This window comes from Felis catus, chromosome B2 (assembly GCF_018350175.1).
Source record: "Felis catus isolate Fca126 chromosome B2, F.catus_Fca126_mat1.0, whole genome shotgun sequence".
Taxonomy (NCBI): domain Eukaryota; kingdom Metazoa; phylum Chordata; class Mammalia; order Carnivora; family Felidae; genus Felis; species Felis catus.
The window spans coordinates 139,382,565-139,397,867 of record NC_058372.1 but is presented as its reverse complement, the minus strand read 5'-3'; the positions used below and the strand labels follow the sequence as shown (position 1 = coordinate 139,397,867).

The 15,303-nt window shown below is 47.5% G+C and overlaps 2 protein-coding genes across 23 annotated transcripts in view; one reads left to right on the top strand and one right to left on the bottom strand.

The window, feature by feature from the left end:
• Positions 1–8,564, top strand: part of TFB1M (transcription factor B1, mitochondrial) — a 65,877-nt gene extending 57,313 nt beyond the window's left edge. The window contains exons 6-7 of one of the 2 annotated variants that reach the window (XM_003986680.5): positions 5,075–5,202; positions 8,210–8,564. In XM_003986680.5, coding sequence (XP_003986729.1) covers positions 5,075–5,202; positions 8,210–8,453 — 372 coding nt within the window. In that variant the 3' untranslated portion in view covers positions 8,454–8,564. The other variant, XM_045058273.1, reaches the window with a different exon arrangement.
• Positions 8,565–8,621: 57 nt separating this feature from the next.
• Positions 8,622–15,303, bottom strand: part of TIAM2 (TIAM Rac1 associated GEF 2) — a 325,018-nt gene continuing 318,336 nt past the window's right edge. For all 21 annotated transcript variants that reach the window (XM_045058261.1, XM_019831415.3, XM_045058262.1 and 18 more), the window contains 6 exons: positions 14,710–14,818; positions 13,581–13,639; positions 12,809–12,914; positions 11,814–11,901; positions 11,283–11,437; positions 8,622–9,724 (listed from right to left, as the gene is read on the bottom strand). In XM_045058261.1, coding sequence (XP_044914196.1) covers positions 9,132–9,724; positions 11,283–11,437; positions 11,814–11,901; positions 12,809–12,914; positions 13,581–13,639; positions 14,710–14,818 — 1,110 coding nt within the window. In that variant the 3' untranslated portion in view covers positions 8,622–9,131. The remainder of the gene's footprint in view (positions 9,725–11,282; positions 11,438–11,813; positions 11,902–12,808; positions 12,915–13,580; positions 13,640–14,709; positions 14,819–15,303) is intronic.

Sequence of the window (15,303 nt, the reverse complement as noted above, 5' to 3'; positions counted from 1 at the left end):
TTTTAAAGACAGAATGTCTTTCAAGTCAGAAACCAGAAGAGCCAGACAACATGAGGATATTTAAAGGAACGACACGTCAGCACAAGGAGCGCGGCGGCCTGGGTGCTCGTAGCACATGGACCGCGAGAGTCCGGCCCCACCTGTGCCAGTGAGAGGTCAGGCCCTCAGGGCAGACACCAGTGACCATGGCGGCCACCAGTCCGTATATGCTTGCTCCCATCCGTGTCGCTCCGCGGTCTTCTGATAGTAACGGGACCCGCATTTAGGGGTAGTTTTTGTCGTTTTATACGCACATAGGGGAAGGTAGTGACAAGGTAACTCGAAGATAGCCCCTAGTCTCTTCGGCAGCGTGGCTCCTTTTGAGTTAATATATTTGCATCTGTGTTCATTTATGAGTCTTTTAATATTAATATTTTCGAGAGCAGCAGTCCTCATTGAGTGTCTCGTGAGTCCGCCTGGATTGACATTGTCCCTGAAGAACAGATGGCACTGGGGCGCTGCGAAAGCAGAGGCTGGGCCCTCGTGATGGCCCCGTGTGCTACCAGCCTGCGGCCCCAGAGAGCAGGGCCCCTCCAGATGCTGTTTCACAAACCCCAAAGTCATGGTTGGTGGGAAAGCTCATGGTTTTAGGGGTTTTCCCCATGATCGTCCAGGAACTCCAAGTTAAATGTAACAGAAAATCTCAATCCAGTGTTTGTTCTTGTCCCTCTTGTGCTTTGTTTAGAATTAAGCATTCGCCTCCCTGAAACGGGTTCCCTATTTTGGGACCAAGAGACTCATCTTGCTCTTCTTGTTCCGACTGGGCACAATCTACATGCATACAGTCACTGACACGCATACATTTACATGCATAATTTACACTGTAAAGCACTCTCTCCATTTGCTCCCCCCACATGGGGGTGTCTTTCTTACCCTTAATTCCTCATCACACTCCCAGCTCACTGTCCTTCGAGCTCACACTCTTGAGAGGAAGTACTGTGACTGTTTTGTGATTCCAAGGAGGAAGAGAAAAAACAACATTCAAGAATATAAAGGAGGAAAAAAAGGTGGGGTGGAACTTCTAGAGAAATTGTTATAGAAAATACAAATCATAAACTCAAAAAATGTGTGTATTTTTTGAGAGAGAGCACGAGCGGGGAAGGAGCAGAGAGGGAGGGAGACCCAGAATCCGAAGCAGGTGCCAGGCTCCGAGCTGTCGGCACAGAGCCCGACGCGGGGCTGGAAGTCACTAACTGTGACATCATGACCTGAGCCACTTAACCGACTGAGCCACCCAGGTGCCCCACAAATTATAAACTTTAAAGAAAGATTTGTAGGTATAACTGTGTCAGCCTATGTCAAGTACGTTGGGTTCAGAATACCTGGAATGCTGTTAAAGTGCTTGTATTTTAAGGTTTTAAAACTGAAATGCTGTCCTTAAGTTGGCCTTGGGACCAAGATTACAGGCAGAATAAACCAATTATAGGAAATTTGATAGACATTTGTATCTGTAAGTGTTTTTCTACAAAACGTGTAATTCTAGTATCCTAGGCATTGGCGACTTGCCGCTCTGTCACCCTTGTCTGAGGAAGTTGTGACTGGAGGCTGTCATTAGCTCAGTGCAGGGACCTGAAGAGTCAGACACTGGTGGGTGCAGGATCCAGCCAGACCCTTCCCACTCCCAGCTACGCTAATCTGAGACAGTACCACCTTGACCTTTGAACCCTTCTCTTACTGCTCTTGAAGGCTTCTCAGTGATTCCCTGTAGCTCTTTTTCTCTCGCCCTTCTGTTCTCTCCCAGGTATGGTTACGCTTCAGCCAATTATAAATTGTTACTTCCTAAACATTTTCCCTTTCTACTGGGTTGCCCCTGAATGGTCTCGAATGCCATCGGAAGTGTGGAGGACCCTTTCTTAGGGAATGGCTCCTGTTGTTTTCTGTGCCTTTTCCCGGGGTAGTTAGGTAGCTCTCCGCCCTGTTAGGATCCCCCGGCAAGAGCTGGGCGGCCCATTCTTTGGCATTCTCTGTTCTCCTGTTGATTCGGGATCTGAGTTGGCAACGTCTGAGATTGGAGATTTACTGGCTTCTTATCCCAGGTCTCCCGCAGTGTCATAACCAGTCACACCCTAGACACGCTGGTCTGGAAAATGGAACTTCAGCCTGCAGCCTCGTGCAGCCCCGGCTGCTGATGTTGAGAAGCATCGTCTCAGCTTGGTACAGCATCGATGTTCGAGTGGATTTGAGAGGCAGATATTTTAGGTTCATTACAAATCCTTTCATTTGAAATTTTCTTAGGTCATTTTGGTATCCTGATAGACTGAGTTTGGAAAGCGGCTGGCAACAATAAAATAGAATTGTTAAGTGCATCTAGTGCCTACGTACTGGTTGCTTTTTTGCAATGAAGCCCTTTAATAGAGTTAAAATTCAAGGAAGGAAAAAGAATGGTTGCAATTTTTAAATAAGCATTCAAATATAAGTAAAAAGCATTTTTGTATCTGTTACCCTAGTTACCAAGCAGCTTTCCTGTAGTTCTAGAGACGATGGGCTCCATCATTCACAGTAATTCCGAAAAGTGCTTTTGGGGGTGGGGGTGGAAAAGAGGGCGATACAGGAGGTCTTGCAGGGAAGCAGGACACATTACTGGAAGGGCCATTTTCCCAGGGTCCTCCACTGGATAGGAACTGTATTTGATTGTGAGTAGGTATTTTCTTTTAGCTGGGATATACCGTTAGCCATCTCAACTATCAGAACTACATTCGATCTTTAGAAGTCCGCTACAGTTAGGGTGCTGCTGTATTTGTACAGGGCTTAAGACTTTATGGAAAACCAACGTAAGACATTTTCTATATTTGCAAACACCAACTGTATCTCAAAGAAATCGGGCAAAAAGAAAACCGAATTTTTTTTTTTTTAACATTTATTTAGACAGAGACAGAGTGTGAGCGGAGAAGGAACCAGAGAGAGAGACACAGAATCCGAAGCAGGATCCAGGCTCTGCGCTGTCAGCACAGAGCCCAATGCAGGGCCCAAACCCACAAACTGTGAGATCGTGACCTGGGCCCAAGTCGGATGCTTAACCGACTGAGCCACCCAGGTGCCCCCAAAAGGCGGCACCAAATTTTAAAATCCAAAGAAGCTGGAGGTGGCAGTTTCTGTACTGGAAGGGGAATGCATCTATCCCTGTATCGGTGCCTTTATTCTTTATTGTATTTGAACATGACAGAGTTTTGATAATGGCCTGGGCTCGGCTGGGGCTTAGATTGTACCCCATTTGCTAAAAGCTGAGCTTCCCTGGAGACAGGCAGGCTGCTGGCTCATAGCTGGGGGCTGTGAAGAGCTCCGTCAGGACAGACTGTCACATGGACAAACTGGCCTAAAAGGGCTGGAAGAGTGGAGTCCTGGAGGCCGGCAGAGAGAGAGGAGCGGATGCCAGTGGGCTCAGTGGGGGGAGGTGGTATGGAGAAGTATAGAGTGATGGGGCGAGGCCTAGAACCTTCTGGACAGCTGGGTTCACTTCTCCGTTCCAGATACAGAGGAGGAAAGGTGGGGATGGATCTTTCAGAGTTTGTGAGCAGAGGCTTTGACCTTTAAAGTCATTACAGTGTTTCGGCTTCTTCCGCTGTCCTCCGCTCAGATTCTTTTTCCTGCCACAGACACACTTTGAGATGAAGCGATCTTGCCCTCCCTGATGACTGACGTGCTCCTGTCCACCCTGAGGCCACCCCCCCCCCAGTCTTTATCCTCTCCAGTGCCCTCTCCAACACCCCTGGGCCCTGTTCGTTGGTGTTTTTGTGCAGGTCTACAGAAGTCCTGGCCTTTTAACCAAGCCTTTGTTTTCTACAGTACTTGTTGCTGAACTTGGAGAAACTGATGAAGCGACGCATAGAACACAATATGAAAAACTTAAAATTTAATGAGAACACTTAACATTACAGATAGTCCCTCCCTGAAGCGGAATAACTGTCGGTCCACGCACGCCTTCTCTGTTCCCGTCCACGCGGTCTCACGTCGTATGCGAGTACTTCCCCTCCACCCTGAAAACACTCCATCCTCACAGACTGCAGGCCAATTTTGCGGAGTTTTGTAGCCACAAGGATGTTTAGAAGCAAGGCCTCCCAGGAGAACATGATAACCCCTGTGGAATTTTAAAAAATATAGAATGAATTCCTTTTGAAAAGCAGTGGTACCACCCCCCCTCCATAAATTGCTAGACTTTAAGCCTCTGAGAGTCTGTGTGATGTTCTAAGTAGCAAATTGAACAACTCCTCAGAGACGAAGGCTTTTGTAGATTATGAACACACTTCCCACTTGTCAGGCCATGGTCTCTGTCGGGCATTTTTGTGTGTGGCAACTGCTCTGACTCCATTTCCGTCTTCGTCTTTACTTTCAATACTATTGTTCCTTTGTTATTCTGAATATATACTTGTGAATGACCATGAGCCCAGTTTTAGACTAAGACAGGGTATATTATAGACCAACACAGTGACATTTTGGTGGTTTCCATTTCCTATTTAATCCTGCCTGGACCTCCCAGGGCATTTAAAGTTGCTCCCGAAAGTGATGTGCACATGACGACCGTGAATTCAGTACAGCTGATTAATCAGTGTCTGTACCCAAAATCAGTCGTGTCCTAACTGATTCCCTTTCTGGGGAGTTTAGCACTAAGTGGTCCCCGGGGGGCCATCTGCCTTCTCTTCTCTGTTTCGAAGCCCAGCCTCATAGAACTGCTGCTGCAGCTTGTTTTTTCTCATTCCAGAGCTAAATAAAACCCTCTAAAGCTGTTATCTGCCTACTGGCTTTAATGATTATTTGGATTGATCTGAAAAGGCCATTGTAAAACTCCATTTTGAGATCAAGTGATCCTCAAGCACAGGTCTACAGGATGTGCTTACAGAGCTGACGCAACCGTGATCGCTCTGAGCTCAGTGCCCAGCGCAGCAACTCACCTGCCTACAGTGGATGAAGGCGAAGCCCTTGTAAAGGTTTACGAAGACTACGCCGTCAACCACCCATCCGCCTGTGTTTTACTAAGATGAGTTGTTTTAGTCACGTGATTCCCGTGCCACGGAGTGACGTACCTTTGCTCACGACGCAGGTGGACGTGGGCGTGGTGCACTTCACGCCCCTGACGCGGCCCAGGATAGAGCAGCCATTCAAGCTGGTGGAGAGAGTCGTGCAGAACGCATTTCAGTTCCGAAGGAAATACTGCTATCGAGGCCTGGGGTAAGAATGCCTTCTTCCTTTCAGCCGCGTGCTTTCTAAAATCCTAATACTTTCAAAGATTAAGAACTTCGTTTTTAGGATTCTTCAAGCTGTCTGTGAATGGTCCTCTTAAGGTGAGCAAAGCTTGACTGCCACAAGGAAACAGCAAAACTGTGACTGAACACTGGGGCCACAGACACATTGCTCCAGCATCAGTACAGCCTGAAACAGCCACAGGTCGGTAATGACCTGCCCTGCGGGGGCCAGGAGTCCTCCGTCAGGGTCGACCGTGCCAGCTGGCTTTTACGCTCAACACTTCTGACCTGTATGCGTGACGTCGACCAGCTGGCGTCCTACAGGTCAGGTCTGACACTGACGTGGAGCCGCATACACCCCCCAGGTTAAGGGTTCAGGGCCACAAGACCACCCCCGCTTCAGATGCTTGTCCTAAGTCCCAGGTTGCCACTTGTATTTTTTTTTTTAACGTTTATTTTTGAGAGATCGAGTGTGAGCAGTGGAGGAACGGAGAGAAAGGGAAACACAGAATCCAAAGCAGGCTCCGAGCTGTCAGCACGGAGCCCGACGCGGGGCTTGAACTGACAAGCCTCGAGATCATGACCTGAGCCGAAGTCGGACGCTCAACCGACTGAGCCACCCAGGCGCCCCCGCCCCCTTGTATTTCTGACCCACAGGCTATGAATTGGGGATTTCTGGGATTTGTGTGACCACCCCCTACCCCTGCCGTTTCAGGTTCAGTAATTTGCTGGAATGGCTCACAGAACTCAGGAAAACCCTTTCACTTACCAACTTACCATAAAGGACAGAACTCAAGGACGGCAAAGGGAAGAGATGTGGGGCGAAGTTTGTGTGGGAGCCAAGGGCTCCTCTCTGGGCTCATCACCCTCCCAGCACCTCACTGTTTTCACCAACCCGGAAGCTCTGTGAACCCCATCATTTAAGGGCTCTCCGGATGTTCCCTTAGGCACAGCTGGTACAGTCACTGGCCACTAGTGATGGAGCTTGGTCTCCAGCCCCTCTCCTCTCCCTGGGGGGCCGGGGGGCCCGGAGGGCGTGGGGGAGGTGAGACTGAAAGTTCCAACCTTCTGATCAGGCTTGTTTCCTTTGGCACCTGTCCCCATCCCGAAGCTATCGGGGGACCCGCCAGGAGCCCCCCAGTAGCATAAACTCAGGTATGGTTGAAAAGGAGTTTTATTAGTAATCACAAATATGCTATCACCCCATCCGGAAATTTAAAGGTTTTAAGAGCTCTGTGTCAGAAACGTGGAATGAAGACCGAATGTATTCTCGCACTACTTGGGTTTTCTAAGTGCTTTCTTTCCATCAAGTCGCTATATGACACAATGAGAACTAGAAGGTAAGTTAACACTGGAGCAGCCAGAATGGCGTCACCAAGTATTTAATGGGGAGCCCCTCTGTTCCGCCGTGCTCACTGCTCTGCACATGCACGTGGCCACTGTCCGCAAACGCAGCCTGAACGTGGCGGCTTACAGTCCACGTGCCCCCAAAGGCCCTGACGTGAGCACAGTGGTATTCTGTGTCTGGCGGCAGCCAAGAAAATGTTTAATTCGGCCCAAGTAAGGCAGGAAGGGGTGTGTGTGTTTAAAAACTGGGCCTGGCCTTGTAGGCACGCATCTCCCATTTTCTAAAATCCCCCTCATTTGAAAAGCTCCACTTCTTTTTCTGGTTTTGCGAAGTGTCCCCTTAGCACATATTTCAGGTACGGCTGGCCAGCCGCATCCTGAAACCGTCCCCGAAAACTCACTCCTGAGGATTTGAGCGGACTGATGTTCAATCCTGGGCTTGCCGTTTGTGAACTCCAATTAGGCCAGGATTTTTACATCACCGTACAGGTCCTGCTTCTCGAGCGGAGACCGAAGGAACGGACCTGGCCCAGTGTTGGCTGCGATGAAGGCCGCGGGCCCCTGCTGGGATGCTTCCCCTTCACACAGGCTGTGACTGGGACAGTTTTATGTGATGGCCCTGATTCATGGAGGGGAAAAAAAAAAAATCACAAAAAGCACATTTTACTTTTGGAAATCCCGAAATTGGCCTGAGCCCAGAGCCGGCCCTTGTGTTTCCAAGCTAAGTGATGGGCCCCTTCGTTTCATATACACAGTCCCCTATGCGGATAGGAACCCCAAATAGCGTGACCCACTTGGACCTCTTGGTGTCCTTTAGTCATATACACCCACAAATTGGTCCCGAGTGATCAAACCCCTCCTTGATATGAAACTGAAACCCCGAGATCGCAGCTTGCCCGGACACTGTAGGGAACGTGGAGTTCTTCACTCCAGGACCATGAGCCTGTAAGGAAAACTCCCATCTCAGCCGGCCATGACCTCTGAGCTCCGTAGAGCCTCCAACTGTTGAGAAAAAAAAAAAAGAAAATCCAGGGGTAGCTTTCCAACATTTCAGTCAGTTTTGTCATTCATTTTAAAACAGTGGTCTGGCTTGGTTAGATGAAGTTTAAAATACATACTTCAAATCAATTTTAAAGATGCCTCAAGGTAAATCTAAAAGAATGATCTGTTTGCATTTTCACGTCACCGGTTTTCTGACTTTGCATAGTAAGGTCAAGGTCATTTTCTGGGGGGGTGTAGAGTTCCCAAGGCTAAGTTCAAATTATAGAGGAGAAATTAGACAAGTTTCATATTAAGATATGTGGCAAATTTTTTAAAAATGAGGCAAATCAAACATTAAGAATGGAACTGAGCAGATGTCACCTTAAACGATACTTGTACTGATGGAGCTGTGGAAAATACCTTCCCACGGGGACGTATGGCACAGGTCACATTAGCTCTGCCTTCAGTGTCCCTCGTACCTGTTGCCTGGTGGCGAGACCGAGACCCCTCCCCACCGGCTCGGAGCCCTGCGGCCAAGCCAGCCGGCTGTCTCTTCCAGCCCCTCCGGTGGTCAGTTGTCAAAACGATGTCATTTTCAAATGAGAGTAGGAGGCATCATGACTTACAGAGTTCCCCAAGTCAGTCTGATTATTTTCTCTTCTCAGGATGTTATTCCCTGAAGTTCAGCGCGTGGAAAGCACTGAGAAACTGTTAGAGTTGGCGGACGTGGACCCTACCCTTCGACCCAGCCAGCTCTCTGTCTCCCATTTTAAGAGCCTCTGTGACGTGTACCGGAAAATGTGTGATGAAGACCCACACCTCTTTACTTATAATTTCAGAGAAGAACTCAAGCAAAATAAAAGCAAAAACCAGGAAAGAGAGAACGACAAGGAGAGATCCCGACGATAGCTGCCGCTTCGGTGGCAAGCAGCTTTGCGGATGTTGGTTTTCCCAAAGTTGAGCTGCCCAGAGGTACACGCTTTGGTCCACTTTGGAAGGACAATAAAAATATGATGACCAGGTGTGACTTACTTCCCTTTTACTGTACAACTCGGTAGAGAAAATAATCAAATAACATACAGTACAAGCTTTCTTTTAATATATATACTGCATAGATCGGACATGTTCAGTATAAACAGCATCTATTACAACCTTACAAAAATGAAGTATCTGCACATTGTGCCCCTTACCCACATTAAAATAAATATGCTTTAAATAAAGCAAAAACTAACAGCTCAAAGAAAATGCCCAGAGGATTGGGGAGGGGGGGAATGACCTTTTAAAAATTATTAATCACAACTCCATCTTTTTCCACATAAATTAAAATAGACTGCAATTTTAAGGATCCTAAGTCATTTTTGATACCTGCTCAAAAGGGATATAAACTAAGTAATTTACAGATTCTGATCAGTTTAATCTAGTTTTCTGATCTACAATAAATTAAAATAACTTAAATCTTTACAACTATTTCGTGGGAAAACGTATGCTGCACAAAACCCAATAACGAATAGTTTTTCTGCAATTTCCACTTTACCACCAGTTTAAAGGTAAAACAAGCCATTTAACCCGCGTCGGATGGAAATCCTACTATGACTTTCCGTGGCTCCCTGTTTCGTAAAAACACTCCTCATTGACCACCGATGTTAAACTCTGGACACTGAATTCTCGCTGCAGAACAGAACTGAGATCGAGGTTGGCATTTTCAGACTGACTGTCGAGGGACTGGTGACGGATCTGTGCCTTGAGCAAAGTTCCCCTGTCCCGTTTGGTGCTGTTGGCTTTTCGTTTAATGGCGCAGAAGTGCCCGCGGACCAGCTTGGGCTGCTCGCCTCTGGGCCGCCGGTCGGCCGGGTTCGCGTCCGCGTCGTCCGAGATTCTCAGTCTCTGGAACTGAATTTCAATGTCTTTGGTAGGGCTGCCCTGCTTCAGGGTCTGATGGTAGTCATCCTCCTCATCGCTCAGAATGTCGCTCTCTTTGATGAGGCCGGGGGACAAGTCAGCCGGGCCTGCAGGTGGGCGTTGTGGGGAGTCCTGCGAGCTCCCAGCCGGGGGACAGCCGCTGCTCTGCGTGCTGCTGCTCAGGCTCCCCTCGTCCGAGTCCAGGGAGCTGCCCTTGCTGGGCTCGCCGGGCCACTCGCAGCTCGAGGAGTTCTTGAGGACTTTTAAGGACCTGGAGGAAGCTGCAATGAGAAAATCACGCTTCCCTTCAATGATCGAGAAACAGACTCCACAATGCGTAATTCCGGCATTGCGCGTTTAAGCGCTAACATCTTAATCCCTTTAGATTTTACCATCTCACTTCTATTAGCAACTATCCTGGGACTTGGGTAAAAAAAAAAAAAATAGATACTGCCAATTTTTTACATAGGTTTTTTTGAAATTTTATGCTGGAGGGTTTGCCATTTTTATTCTTAATGACCATTTTTTAAAATAACTTTTTAAAATGATTATTATTTTTGAGAGAACAGGAGAGAGGGAGGGGCAGAGACAGAGAGAGAGGGAGACACGGAATCCGAAGCAGGCTCCAGGCTCCGAGCTGTCCGTGCACAGCCCGACGCAGGGCCCGAACCCACGAACCGTGAGCTCAGGGCCTGAGCCGAAGTCGGACGGTTAACCGACTGAGCCACCCAGGTGCCGTGAGGGTTTGGCATTTTTAGATGACCAGTTACCGGAGCTCAATTGTTTAGCCAGAACAACAAGCTATAAACTGTGACAAGGGCTAGGATTCTCAGTCTGCCAATGGATACATGAAAAAGTTATTAATAAAACCTATGTTCCTTTCTTCCACTAAAGTGCTTTGTAATTTGATAACCAGGATTCTACCACATTTCTGTGCCTATTGTCTCCCCTTATTTCCCTTGCTGCTCAATTAAAAGTAGAAAAACGCCCTTTATCACTCATGACAACGGTCTCTGTTGGCATTTCTAGCCAACTTTCAGAGATTTAATATGAATAATCATTTGTGTGTGTTTAATTCCTCACTCTCGGGTTGCAGGGAAAAGGGGAGCTCCCAGCTGTGAGGTTTCTGTAGACAATAAGTGCGTTTTTGATGGATCTAGCTTGTTTTGGCGATGGAGGGAAACAGAAAGAAAGTATGCAGCAAATTTGAAGAGGTCAAATTGTGACCAAAATAAAGACAAGTATTTTAAAAGACTACACACAAGATCAAAGATGCTAACAAAATAGTTAATGAAGAAAGGTGAAAACACTGAAATCTTACAAAGCAAGCAGAAAGCTGAAGAAGAGCGTGACTTGGAATGTTTACTTGCGGACTCACTGAGCGGATAAGAATGAGCAGAAGATCTCGGTTCATCAAGCAACGACTTTCTAGATGCCCTGAGCCGTTCTGAGCACCGGGATGATGGTGGTGACGAAAGCACGCCTCCCCCCCCCCCCGCCCTCGCCCCCCCATCTCGGTGGAAGAAACAGGTGAGATGGTGATTCTGAGCTGTGTCAGCTGGAGGGAAGATGAGGCCTTGGGCTTGGCAGTGGATACAGTTTACTACAAGGTCTGGGAGCAGGAGGCAGTTCAGGTGTCTTAAAAGGAAAACAACCGCCACCACCTTCTCGCACGGCTCCGTGGACTCGGGTGTCTGCTTCAGAGCTTACGGAGCCCCCCCCCCCCCGGGGACTGGACAACGCGAGGAGGACTTAACCGCCGTGTCGCAAGAACACACATCCTTGCAGAGAAGCTCAGAATGTTTTTCTGAATAAACACAAGGCCGGCAAAGTTCTCACCTAACTTGGCCGAAACAGGAACTCGGTTCTTAAGAGGTACCAGGCGATCCTTGCACGTTTTCTCCAGGGGTAAGTCACACTTTATGTGACGCCTGAAGTTTTCCCTCAGAATAGATCGAATGACCTTGACGATGCTGGTTTTGCTCTCACTGTCACTAGTGAAGAGAGAAGAGAAAACAGCAGTAACATCCAGTGTCATGCTCCGACCCCACGTGCCCTGGTCCTTCGGTGTCATCTGATCTCAGGACAGACCGGCAGCGAGTTACCCAGCCTGTGGGCTCTGTGGTCTCCTCACTTACACTCTTTTCAGAGTGAAAAGTGATGGTTCTTGAAGTGCCTTGGAGCACTAAGATTTGGATGTATATTTAATCAATGTGTTCTATTACAGGCACAGTTGCCGTGTCGGGGGAGGCTGGGTGTGAACCTGAAGTCATCAAAATTCAGGAGGGCACTAAAATTAAACTCCCTTTTTTGAGAGAGCATAATTCGGCCTTATTCCCATCGGCTGTATTTTTTGGAAGTCAGTAGTACCTGCAGCACAGCTGAAAGATGGTTTCTGGCCGTCCTTCTATTTCTGACTTCGTATGGATCAGTTCCCATATGGAATTATTTTCTGTCCCTGTGGAAGAGGAGACAAGGGTCTGCAACTCTGCCAAAGATGTGAAGTTGACAAAGACTCAAGTCAAATATTCCCTGTCCCGGGTCTCCTCATTTTCTTCCGTGGCTCATTCTATGTTGGACTTTCACAAATGGTTTTCAAAAGTTAAGTACTTTTTAGTTACTTTTTATGTTTCCTGGTAAAGTTTTCCACCCATCTGAACGTGCTTTCTCCCTAGCCCTGGATTTCACCTCTCTGGGCAACAGATTGAACGGATCCTGTTTTTCAACCCCCGTCCATTCACTGTATTCCTCGGAAGGAACCGAGTGCGGGCTGTGCTCAGGTACTTGGGGTAAAAGAGGCCAGCCCAAAGTCAGTTGTTCTAGGAAAGGTAAGCAGTTTGCACAAAAAGTAAACAGGGACCCAGGACATCGCCACGTGCCTCAGCCTCTTGGTCCTTTCTGTCACCAGAGGCATTGTCACCAGAACATGGTTGGTCTCACAGGATCTCTGAACATTCTCTAAGGTTGAAGATTTTTTTTTTCTAATATCACATATAATACTGCTTAATCTTAAGGAATTTTCTGGGATCTCAAAATATTTTTAATTTAAATTTGTAGACCTTTCTTTAACAGATTTCAGGGTATCAAGGATATTAGGCAGAAAAGTGGAAACCCACTGAGTGAAGATAAGGAAACGATGAAGAGACATATTTGGCAAAGAAAAGCCATCCGTTGGCATTTACTTTCCGCAAAAGTGTGTTAAAAAAAAAAAAATTCAGAACAACCTCTCTTGTCCCCGTTTCCCTTGCCTATAAAATAAAACCCAAAAATCATCCCCGAAGTTCTCTCCTAGTTTTTCATTCCACGATGCAAACAAGTCTCTTTAAAGTGCCTTTTCCTGGCATCCTACTGCACAAACCAATTACCTGCTGTGTTCCCCAGTCTGACTTGAAGCGCGGATATGGGGATCAACCAGCGAAATTTAAATGGATCCAAGTCGGCAGAGCCATGTGCAGGCCGGGAATTCGAGGGCTGGAATATGAAAGCCCCCCCCACCCCAAGAAAGGTGTTAGAACATGCTCTCACCCAGAGAGGAGGTGTGCAGGGAGTGGACTTTAAGGTCTCCCCGTGGGCAGGGCTGCCGCGGCTGTGTGAGTGTTCAGGGTGCAGAACCAGATCGGGTCGGGTGTGCTCCCAGTTCTCAAAGAGCTCACGGAGTGCTCGGGGAGAGGGCAGAGCCGTAGTTAGGGGGACAGAGACTTCTAGACAAGCAAGAATGACAACCAAGCCTTCTGTGTCCTCACTGCCTCTGAACGGTCATGACTCTGATGGCTTATTAGCTGATTCAGCTAAGCTGTTGGGTTTGTTTTGAGCCAAGGTAAAAGTGATCTGAAAACAACCAAAGTTACGCGGTCTGTCATGTGTACGGGACAAACATGGGCCGTTTTCAGGGATGTGAAAGCTGATTTTCTACGTAAGCCCAGCACAGGTTATTTGGCTCTATCTTCTTTTTAAAACAGATGTCATTTGTGGGGAGAACAAGAAGTCACCCTGAGTATCTGAGCGGGTTAGTCACCCCAGGAATAAGTCACATTAGTCAAGCGAGGCCGTGACACTGAGCAGGCTTCTCAGCTCAACGCTGCTAGGAACAGGGAGCCCTGGAAAGGCGGCTGTGATCACAATTACTTCTCGTCTTACCAGTTTCTTCTTCAGTTTGCAGTGTTCTTTATAAACCAGTATGACAGCTCTCTTAAAGACTACGGAAAGGAAAAGAAAAAGAAAAGCCTTTCATTGTTTTATACAGATTTTGTCCCAAGGCTGAACTAAGTAAGGCTGAATGTTTTTTTGTTGTTTTTTTTTTAATCTGGACATTTATGGGAAATATCTAAATTTAAAAAAAAATTTAATGTTTATTATTGAGAGACAGAGACAGGGCACTTGTGCGGTAGGGGCAGAGAGAGAGGGAGACACAGAATCCCAAGCAGGCTCCAGGCTCCAAGCTGTCAGCACAGAGCCCGAAGTGGAGCTTGAACTCATGAACCGTGAGATCATGATGTGAGCCAAAGTTGGACACTTAACCGACTGAGCCACTCGGGTGCCCCGAAGCTGAACGTTTGAAAAGAACAAAGCTCTTCAAACTTATGAAGCTCTAAGACCCCATTATGCCGGCACAGGAGTAAATAAATGATACTTCCCTCTGGTCATATTTGAATTACGCAGGTATACCCGCTCACCTAAAAGCAATTATCTGGGGGCGCCTGGGTGGCTCAGTAGGTTGAGTGTCCGACTCTTGATTTCGTGCTGTCAGCACAGAGCCTGCTTGGGATTCTCTCTCTTCCCGCCCCCCACCCCACCCTCTGCCGCTCACATGGGTGCTCTCTCAAAATAAACATTTAAAAAATAAGAATGGTTATCTGAAGTAGATCTTGGCAATTTTTAAAAAATTCTTGTTTTATTTCACTGAACTCTGAGGACATGGTGTTCATGTCGGTGAGAACACAGGGTCTATACTGGGTCTCAGTGAGAATTAAGACATTTTGAAAAGCGGCAAACAATTAAGATAACAGGTTTCAAAATAGCCTCAAGAGATCTGTTCCTGTAACATTTGGCCAGAACCACTAAGCCAAGCAGAAGGGAGAACAAGATAATGAGTATGCACAGTGACAGCATTTTACATAGTTGGAGGCTGGCTCTGTGAAGTCAAAAGCCCTTATGACAGTGACTCTAACTCTCGGAAACCCGGAGTTAGCCGGCCTGGTGGCTTTAGGAAGTTCTTCATCACCACCAGCCTTTTGTAAGTTTATGCGCTTTCGAATGGCATACTAACCAAACACTGTGAGCTCGAGGTCCTTTCTGGTTTTTCCTAGAGACAGAAATGGATTCAACCAGGAGACTGCAGAGTGCATCAGAAGCTCCCCCATGGAAAGTTCTGTCACCTGTTTCGTAAAAACGAGAGAGAAAGACATGGAGACCGCGGGGGGTAGACCGTCTCCCGTTGGGAGCGTGAATCACATACGTGTGTCACCGTATACCGGTGACTGCCAAAATGCAAGCACCCTCGATCTATTATGGCCCCTGTAAACATGGGGCCTTTAAATAGCGTAAGTTTTGAAAATACGAGCGACGCATCAAACCGTCTGAAAAAGAAGCTAACTGGGAAGGCATTTTGTTCAGTGCACACGTCGTATGTGGGTGAGACGCCTCGTGACCTACTCCACGGTGCCAATTCCCTGACGGTTCAAGGCTCTCCTACGTTGTCCTCACTAATATTTACCCGGGGCTCTAGTGCACTCACCAGCCCCGAGCCACAAACTGCTCTGGGCCTGCAAATCAAGAGGCACCAGCGCTGAAACTAATAAAAAACCTCAACTCCAGTTGTTTTCTGTCCTTGCCTTTTTCTAGTGAAACTATGTTCCCTCTG